General features: G+C 38.0%; 1 protein-coding gene across 4 annotated transcripts; it reads right to left on the bottom strand.

Annotated features, from left to right (window-relative positions):
• Nucleotides 1–631: 631 nt before the first annotated feature.
• Nucleotides 632–9,952, bottom strand: KIAA1586. Of its 4 annotated transcripts, XM_063812492.1 has the most exons (5): nt 9,628–9,899; nt 9,005–9,088; nt 5,552–5,632; nt 1,954–3,718; nt 632–725 (listed from the first exon to the last, which is right to left on the bottom strand). In XM_063812492.1, the coding sequence occupies exons 1-5, from the start codon at nt 9,646–9,648 to the stop codon at nt 715–717; spliced, it is 1,962 nt and encodes a 653-aa protein (XP_063668562.1). In that variant the 5' UTR covers nt 9,649–9,899; the 3' UTR covers nt 632–714. The 4 variants fall into 4 exon arrangements, with proteins under 4 accessions (XP_063668562.1, XP_024213017.2, XP_024213018.2 ...); XM_024357249.3 differs by lacking the exon at nt 632–725 and having other exon boundaries at nt 1,176–3,718; nt 9,628–9,952; XM_024357250.3 differs by lacking the exons at nt 632–725; nt 5,552–5,632 and having other exon boundaries at nt 1,176–3,718; nt 9,628–9,937.
• Between the last annotated feature and the right edge of the window lie 443 nt (nt 9,953–10,395).

Raw genomic sequence — 10,395 nt, 5'->3', positions numbered from 1 at the left:
CCCGTCTCTATAAAAAATACAAAAAATTAGCTGGGCATGGTGGCAGACACCTGTAATCCCAGCTACTTGGGAGGCTGAGGCAGGAGAATTGCTTGAACCCAGAAGGTGGAAGTTGCAGTGAGCCGAGATTGCACCACTGTACTCCAGCCTGGGTGACACAACAAGACTCCGTCTCAAAAAAAAATAATTAGCCAGGCGTGGTGGCACACTCCTGTAATCCTAGCTACTCGGGAGGCTGAGGCAGGAGAATCACTTGAACCCGGGAAGCGGAGGTTGCAGTGAGCCAAGACTGCGCCATTGCACTCCAGCCTGGGTGACACAACAAGACTCTGTCTCGAAAAAAAAAAAAAAAAAAAAAAATCTCAGCTATTTCACATCTGGCCAAACTTACAACCTTAGTTCCTTCTAAAATTGTTTTTAAAAACTCTTGTTAATTCTGATTTTAGGTGACTAAATTTCATTGATTCTTTTTGGCATATGAAATATAATTTACCCAATTCATTTTGCATCTGCTGAAGTCTCAATTTTCCTACTTTCTTTCTTAAATAGCAGCTTGTTTTGCTCTGCCACAGCAAACTGCAATTGCCATTCATTGTCAAATCTGCAACATACCTTCTTTGAGTCTGTTTACTGTTCCAGTTGTACTAGGTTCTGCATCTCCACTTGATTCTTTCTCAGTATGCCTTCATTTTAAATTTAAAAATTTGCTCATATTCATGTGTAAACTAGAAAAATAATTTAATCATGATTAAAATATTTCAATTACCAGTTACAATTTACACAGGAATCACTGTAATTCCTGTTGTCTGCATAAAATATTCAGATAAACATGATGTTACATCAATTCGTAGAAAAAATAACTTGCATTGAATCCATCTGCTGACAGCAGTATCATATCTATCAGCAATATGTTTATATTCAATATTGGAAATGACACACAAGTTTGACAGGCACACTACAACAACCATATCTTATGCAAGGTAACAGAGTAAAATGTATTACTGAAAAACAGTAAAGCTAAGCAGAAAAATATTTTACATTGTTTCAGTTTTTATATTTAAGTAAAAGTAAATAAATAAAAATTTTACTTTTAGTCCTAAGCTGATCAGCCACATGTAGCTAGTGGCTACCATACTAGATAGCACAGATATGGAAACGAGAAAGACAAGAGCCAAAAGGCTTACAGTTTTTATTCCATTTCTCTTTTATTTAATATAACCTCCAGGGCTTAGAACTTATCTGAGTCCTGCTATTTTTTGCATCCTTACTTAAAGTAAAACAGTACAAAATTATAAACAGTGTTTGTTCTGTACAGAACTTCATGGAATATGTATTATGACCCACTCTAGCAAACATGGGCCAATCTCTAAAAAACTATAGCTCCTAAAACCAATCTTCAAGATTATCTTCTTAAAGAATGCCTTTTAAATGGCAACATGCTGATAAAAGTTTAACTGGCTTTCCAAAAAAAAAAGACCTTTATGTATATAAAGGATGTGTAGTACATAATTTACAGATGACAAAAAACGTATACAATATTCTATTGTAAGTTCCATATAGCCAGTTGATTCTCATGGAAGACTTTTGTTGACTTTTGCCGAACTCTTGTATCTGTAGCCAACCTGTGGTTGCAATTTGACCAAGATTTTACAAATGGTGTTGCATCCCAATCTGCTAATTCTTTCCCCAATAAATTTATTGTCATTAAATCTGATACATGATCTATTGTTAAACTATTTCTCACCCTTGTACAAATTATGTTCATTAAATTGAAACCCCTTTCAGCTTCAGCACTATTGATTGCAATGGTGCTAACTATCTTTTTAGCTTTGTATATAGTTGTAGGAATTGAAACATTGTTTGATTTTATATTATTATTGACAAATTCCCGAAAATCATTCAAATCAACTTCATATTTTAAAATTTTACACAAATGAAATAATGTTTTTTCACCAGCTATCCATGGTGAAGTTATTTCTTCATAAGGCCATGTGGAAGGTTCCAGCAAATCAAAGTAATTAAAAATATCTTCATGGTATCTGTCAGATAAAAGGCGTAGGTTCATGTGCTGAATTATATTGTCTAGTAATATACTCCTAGGAAGAGCATTAAATTTATTGTTTTTATTAAATGGAATATCTTTAAACTTATCTGACTTGATCAAATCTTCAATTTGAGATTCATACTTTCCAGTACCAATTTTTAAATTTTCCAAAGCTCTTATGGTACGTTTGATCAATTTTTGTGCTTTCTGAATATTAGTTGATCTTGACTGTAATGCAGTTGAAAGTACTGAAAATTCTTCAAGAATGTCAATCATTAAAGCAAGGTCTTGTAAGAAATTAATGTTAGCTAATCTCTTCGCCAAACCAGAGTAAGAATGAGAAAAATGCATATATAATATAGGATATGCATGCCATACAGCAGTAGCAGCTTGTAAACTACATGCCGCCCATCTTGGTCCCATTACCCGACCAATTTTAATAATTTCAGTTTCAAGTTCTTTAGCTACAGTTCCTAGAAGCTTGGTTTGATTTTTATTAGGTTGATGATAAATAGAATAAATTTTATCAAGAAATATTTTTAAATGATTAATTTGTTTTATTTCGGATATAGAATCATCAAGTGACAATTGTAATCGATGATTTAAACAGTTCCAAATGACGATTTCAGGAAAATTTTCTAACAATTTTGTAGCTACTCCAGACTTTCTTCCCAGGATTGTATTAGCACCATCAGAACAAAATGCAATTAAATTTGCTTTCAAATATTCATTTGTAAAACCACAATCATTTAAAGTAGTCAATAATGTATTGACAATACACTCTGCTATAGTTGACACCAATTCTTTTAAAGCCACAAATAACATAACAGGTGCAGGAGCTGACTGAATTGTGCACTGGAGATAAATCACTAGGGTGGTTTTCTTTGAAACTGTAGATGCCTCATCAATTATGATACAGATTTTGGCATTCTCTTCTATAATATTCTTAAATATCTTCATCTTCATTTCTTTTGCAATATGTTCTGCTATTCTTGTTGCACTGTAACGTGTATTTAAACAATTTACCTCTCCATTTTTTTCCTGTAATTCTCTTGCCCCCTCAATATCAGATAAAGGTCTGTTATGTTTTACTAAACTGTAAACAGTATTGAAAACTTTTACAGTAGCGTCAATATTTTTATTATTTTGTTTATGCACTAAATTACAAATTGAATCATTAGTTGATTCCTTTAACAAATCCTGAATTTTACCATGGGCTTTAGAAACATCATGTTCCCTAATTTTTTTTCGTAGAGAAGCTTGCCTAGTAGTTTTATTACTGCCATTAGGGGTTACTAAATATGCAATCCATTCCTTGGACACATGGACATGCTTTTCTGCTTTCAATCCCAAATGCCGAACTGCTGAACAATCCTTACATCCTAATTTACCTTCTTTTATTTCAAGCCATTTGTATTGTTCCGTAAACATAAATGCTTGTTTTTCATTCCAACAATCTGGAAGCAAAAGATTATCTATTTCTTTCTTTGATGAAAGTGATGGCTTTTCTTCAATGATTGGTTGTTCAATATACTCGAAATGTGGTTCCTTTGCCTTAGACAATCTGCAGTGATTTTTGCTCACTTCATTATTTTCTGTGTCTGTTTTCACCTTCTTCATATTTAAAAAATGCAAAAAATCACCCTGTCGTTTTGGCATTTTAGGAAACAGAATCTGAAAAATAATTTTACATATGTAAGTAAAATTCATAACACTTTAAGGGTCAACGTAAAAAGTTCTCTTAGTGATTATCTAATTTTGGAAATACATTTTAAACTTAAATATTTAACCTGATTTTCAGTTTATATCTATAATATCAATATGACTTGCTATTTCTTGAAAAACCCACTATTAGTTTTTAAAATTCTACAACCAACAACAGTTTCACAAAATTTGACTATGAATTATCATCCAATTAGCAAAATGGTTGGTCATATGATTTGCAAATGAGTATGCTATTTGCACCTCCCCATACCAAAATCCTCCCATGCTCAAGTCCCTTGTATAAAATGAAGTATTTGCACTCAACCTTTGCATATCCTCCTCTATACTTGAGGTCATTTCTAGATTATTTTTAATACCTAATATAATATCAATGCCATAAAAGTTTTTATAATGTATTACTTTTTAATGTGTTTATTATTGTATTTTTATTTATTATTTTAAAAAATATTTTCCATCTACAGTTGGGTGAATCCACGGATGTGGAACCCACAGTATATGAAGGGCTGACTGTAGTAGCAACATGAAGGGTGGATAATATTTTCAATTACCTTAATGAATAAGATGAAAGTGAAACAATAAAGACATATATTAGAGTTTCGCTCATTCATCAATGACATCAACATCTTTCCGAACTAATGAAGAGTTTAAAAAAAAATTTTTTTTTTGAGACGGAGTCTCGCTCTGTCACCCAAGCTGGAGTGCAGTGGCGCGATCTCAGCTCACCGTAAACTCCACCTCCCGGGTTCAAGCAATTCTCATGTCTCTGCCTCCCGAGTAGCTGAAATTACAGGCACGTGCCACGACAGCTGGCTAATTAGTTAGGACTATAGGCATGCACCACCACGCCCGGCTAGTTTTTGTATCTTTGGTAGAGATGAGGTTTCACTATACTGGGCAGGCTGGTCTCGAACTCCTGACCTCAAGTGATCTGCCAGCCTTGGCCTCCCAAAGTGCTGGGATTACAGGTGTGAGCCACCATGCCTGGCTGAGTTTTGGAATATTGCAAAGCAACTTCCTCAATTTTTTTGTATTGCATTTAGTCTAGCAGAGACACATCACACTTTGAAATTTAATCTGCATTAACATTCTATCCTTCACTTTCTTAAGTTTAATCAACAAATAATAAATCAAACTCTAGTTTGTATTTTACTGATTACAATGGGGTAATGTTCTATCAATACTGCAGCAGGACACTATTATGTATTAATAGTATTTCTACCAATAGATGCAAATAACCTCAAGTGCACAGATAGTAGGAAATGATGTATTAAGTAGGAAATGATGTATTAAATATGATAATTTATGTACTTGTGCATTTATATACTTTAATTTGTAATAACTGTTATGTTTACAATCAGCTCACAAAATTCCTGAAAGTTTAACGATTAGATTTTTTTTTTTTTTTGAGAAGGAGTCTTGCTCTGTTGCCCAGGGTAGAGCGCAATGGCATGATCTCGGCTCACTGCAACCTTCACCTCCCAGGTTCAAGTGATTCTCCTGCCCCAGCCTCCCAAGTAGCTGGGATTACAGGCATGTGCCACCAAGCCCGGCTAATTTTTTGTATTTTTAGTAGAGATGGGGGTTTCACCTTGTTGGCCAGGCTGGTCTCGAACTCCTGGCCTCAAGTGATCCAACCGCCTCGGCCTCCCAAAGTGCTGGGATTACAAGCGAGAGCCACCGTGCCTGGCCAACAATTAGTTCTTATGATCCAGTTCAAGCCACCACCAACACACTATTGCACTTAATAAGAAAACTGAACAAACACAAATATAATGTGCTTACATCACTATAATAGGCGCTAGGGTTTTCATCATCACCACAGACCAGATCGATGTATTCAAGAACAGGTCTCGATGGTCCTTCCTAAAAAGGAAGTGGGCAAATTTACAAGTCATGAACAATCATTCCAATTAAACTTAAATTTAACAATCAGTGGGAGATTTTTTTAGTTGGAATTGGGAAAGATTCTCGAGAAAATCTTGCAAGTGGCACAGAATAATGAGAAACAAAACGGGCAAAGGGGCTGGGAGCAGTGGCTCACACCTGTAATCCTAGCACACTGGGAGGCCAAGACAGGAGGATCACTTGAGCCCAGAAGTTCAAGATCAGCCTGGGCAACATAGTGAGACACCAACTCTACAAAAAAAAAAAATCAGATGGGTACGGTGGCTCACACCTGTAATCCCAGCTACTTGGGAGGCTGAGGTGAGAGGATCACTGGAGCCCAGGAAGTTGGGGCTACAGTGAGCTATAATTATGCCATTACACTCTAGCCTAGATAAAATTTAGAGCAAGACACTGTCTTAAAAAAAAAAAAAGAGGCATGGGAAAAGAGTCAGAGTACATGAATACGTAATACTGTTCCTGCTAGTAAAAAGGAAAAAAAAAATACATAATAATGACAAAACCCAAAGAGCCTAAATCTATATAGAGGAATAAAGCCATGTAGATTCCTTTCAAAATGGGAAATAGCACAGACATTGATTTAAAAAGATACAGATTTCAGTTAGGCACAGTGCCAGTCTCAGCTGCTCAGGAGGCTGAGGCAGGAGGATCACTTGAGCCCAGGAATTCAAGTCCAGCCTGGGCAACATAGTGAAAAACCCACCCCCTGGCCCTATCTCATTAAAAAAAAAAGATACAGATTTCATAGTACAATTTTTTTAACTGAAATGATTATCAGTAATCTCGAAGTTCTTTGATAACCCTGCTTTATCCTCCACATCACTGTACAGCCAAACATCAAACTCTGAGTCTTCTTGATCCTTTCTTTACATATACACTACCCTCATCATAGACCAGGCCATAAATGCCCTAGTCAAAATCCTAGATTTTATTCTGTAGGCAAAGGAATCAATATATAACATCAAGATGGGAACATTATTAGAGCTGTTTCAAGAAGGTTAATCACATAAGAGAGCATGTGGGAAGAATACAAACAAGATAATCAATCTAGACAAATGGTAATGTGGTACAAAAATAGTGATGGCAAGGAGGAAGTAAACTTCCCTGTATAGGTACTATATTTCAATAAAATTTACATTAAGATAAGGACTCTTTTTGTATCCCCAAATCTTTCATCATTCCTTTCTTTCAGCATATTGTTTATTTTGGAGGCTAGGTACATGACAGAACACAAAGAGGATTCTGTGCCACAACGCAGAATGAAGGCTAGATAATCAACATTTATATGAAAAGACTAAGGAATCCAAACCAGAATATATCAAGAAGTAACAAACTTGTTTTTCTTTTAATCTGAAGAACTCACAAGCGGAGAACTATACCCAGCAGCATTGCATCTTTACTGGATGGTACTATAAAAAACACAGAGAAATAAGCATATCCTGGTAGAGCCCAGTATAGGATGGGGTTACAAAGGAAAGTTGTCTCTGAATGTATTTCAAAGTGGAATTAAGTTATCATTGTCTTTTATGTGGCACCACTGAAATGCAACAGGGATGTTTTACTACATTCTTTCTGGTACTGCAATTACACTGACAGCATGTAATTCACTTCTCCATATAAGAGCTGTCAAACCTTTGATCTTCTATTTTGAACAGGGTTAAATATAAAGGGTTCTATCATGCTGGATATACAAAATATTGTATGAAAAGATGTAGAAGGATCTTTATATTTAAAATAAAATTTAAAGTAAGAGTTTTAAACCTCAGCTAAACACAGCCTATATATTAACTCACAATTTAAAATATAATGATTTATTCCTCAGGATATTACACAAATCTATACCTATTTACTTTTCCAAACTTAATTTTGTACATCCCATCTGTGTTTCTCAACGGCACATGGATCATGAATCAGACGTGTGTCACTTCTACATACTTTCTCAACGGCACATGGATCATCAATCAGACGTGTGTCACTTCTACATACAGATGCACAAAAAACTCATCAAGATCATCTGTCCCAATCATTCCTGTTTTTATACCAGTTAAGAGGAAACCAAAATTATTTTTCCTAAAGACCCATGAACTCCTCTTCCCAAATGTTTCTCGTTACAAAAACAGAAACCATTGCTCTTTGATTTCAAGTTACGTTGCTTACTCCATAACAACAGTGAAGGCAGAGTCAGCATACAATCTCCCTTGGTATCATCAATATTTAGAAAGGTTCCAAATGTCAGGAACAAAATATACACACACTATTAATTGGGAAATATGTCCAGAAAGTGACAGGGTAAAGAACTTATACACAAAACATGAAAAACAACGATGTTAACAAAACAATGTTTAGGGAGGAAATTTTAATTTAAAAAACAAGTGACTTACAAAGTCGCCCTAAACCTACAAAAACTAAAAAACACAGAAACATTAGACAGACACTCCATTAAAGAAAAATTCTACAGCCTGAATACCAAACTGCAACTAACTACGGCATTCCAAAAGACGAGTTTGGGACAGAACTGTTTTCTGCCCGGCTAGCTGAGATACCACTTTACGCAAAGCCTTTCTAAAACTCCAATAATTATGGATGAAAATCACCCCAAAATATATCATAAAATACTCCCTTCTGCTTTAGAAACCCATTCTGTACAAAGTGTGCTCAGAAATCCTTATGTCCCTGCACTTGTCTGAAAATGAAGATTCCTAGGCCCCCGCCTGGAAATTCTGATTCGCTAGGTCTGCAGTGGGGCCCAGGAATCTGCCTGTTTATACTTACTAAGGCTTGAAAACTACTGTCCCAAAGGGAACAAACTCAGAAAAACAGAGCATGTTCCCAGTGATGTAGGATTCTTCATTATGAGCATCAACTGTACTATGCCGTAACATGATGATCTCAGAGGTTAGAGAAATCTTCAAGCTATTTGCCTTCATGTTAGAAGCACCATAACGCTAAGATTCTGGGCTCTCACAACCCTTCCTGTTTTCTACGTCCTTGCTCATCATTAGCAGCTCCTTCCTCCGTGTCGCCTTTAGAAGTTACCCTTGCTTCATTTCAAAACAGCGTTTTAGACACCAGCGTTTTTATCTTAAGTTTAAATGAAAGGCAGGGGGCGAGATTAAGTGTACAGCACGTTCTTTAGGACGTGCTCTTTGTGATGGCTACGGGGGTGGCTCAGATAGCTCTTTTGGTAAATTTCCCAATCCTGCGCCATGCTCCAGTGTCTAGTATGTATTAGACACTCATGAACATTAAATGACCAGGTGAGGTAAAATTACATAATGGCCCACCATAGTCTTTTACTCTGGGAAAACCCCAATCATCATTGCTACTTACACTGACAAACTGAATGTCGTCTTCATTTTCATCCGTTGTTGACTCAGATGCCTCAGGGCCAGCTGGAGGGACAGATTCTATTATCTATAAAAACAAGCCAAAACATGCTTATCTGTTCAGCCACATTCTTGTAGGAAGAGAGCGTTTCCGAAAGGAACAATTAAAGACAGAGAGCTCCTGAGGAAAACGAACTGAGCACAATTTCACGGAAACCCGACTAGGAACGGAACTCGAGCTCTGGCTCTTGCCACAGCGTGTGCGGAGCTGCAGGGACCCAACGCTGAAAACGCGTTAGTTACCAGCCTCTCAGAATTCCCCTTATCTACTCCAGAAGGAGGAATGCAAGCTCAACACCGAAGGGCAATCCTGCCTTAAAACGTCGCTCCCACTGGCCCAGCCGCGGCCACAACGAACGCCAGGGCCCGTGCGGGGGGCCGGGCGGCCATTGTTGCTGCGGGTTCCTCGCTCAGACACGCACCAGGCCCCAGAGGTGGGCTCGGCCCAAGACACTGAAGAGGTATGGCCCCGAGGCTGCGACGGAGCACCAGGCCTCAGACCGCAGAAAACACAAACCCTTCGCGGTTCGCCTCTGAGAACGCCATGACCCTCACTCGACTACTCACCTCCGACCCCGGGTCTCCCATGTCTCCGACCGCCGCGCTGACAGCACCACTGCTCCTGCTGTCCCTACTGCCGCAGCCACCACCACTCCCCTTCCCGCCCTGCACCGCCTCGCGCTACCGGGACCCGCCCCTGCGTGAGCTGGGAGGCCACCGGCGGAAAGAGACGAAAACCGCTTCAAAAGATGGGCAGCCCTCACTGCTCCGCTATCCCCCCGGAGTCTCTTTCTCTCATTCCCGGGCTTCCTTCCCCGCGCCGCAGAGGATGCTGGGATGGTAGTTCCTACCCGCTGCGCGACCGCGCCGCGCGACTGCCCCGCGCGTGGGTGAAGAATGGAAAAAGACTCTGAGCTACAGCGAAGGCGTCTCCCTTCGCTGTTGCTCTACTAAAATAAAATAGCGGAGTTCTTTCTCTCACTTTTTCACAACCAAATATTCGTCTATGTAATAGATCAATGGGAATGAAAAAAATTGTGTGTGATTTGCTCAGAAATTGCCTTACCAAAATCGTGGCTCACCTTTTTATTTTAACATTTATTCACAAATGATTTTAAACATGAAATTTATGAAAGCAAATTTTAACAGAGAACATTCTTTTAAAGCTTTTATTTGTTTACCTCTATCAGCCTAGGACCACCTGTTATTGACAAGTCTGTAGTCCCAGAAAATCACCTTTATCATTTTGACCCTGACCTACAATGCACAAAATTATACAACAGAGGAGCTATGAGGTATCTGATTAGCCAACTGATCTTCAGCAAAGCAAACAAA

This window comes from Pan troglodytes, chromosome 5 (genome assembly GCF_028858775.2).
Source record: "Pan troglodytes isolate AG18354 chromosome 5, NHGRI_mPanTro3-v2.0_pri, whole genome shotgun sequence".
Lineage (NCBI taxonomy): Eukaryota > Metazoa > Chordata > Mammalia > Primates > Hominidae > Pan > Pan troglodytes.
The sequence above is the reverse complement of the archived record's forward strand: the minus strand, read 5'-3'. Positions and strand labels throughout refer to the sequence as shown.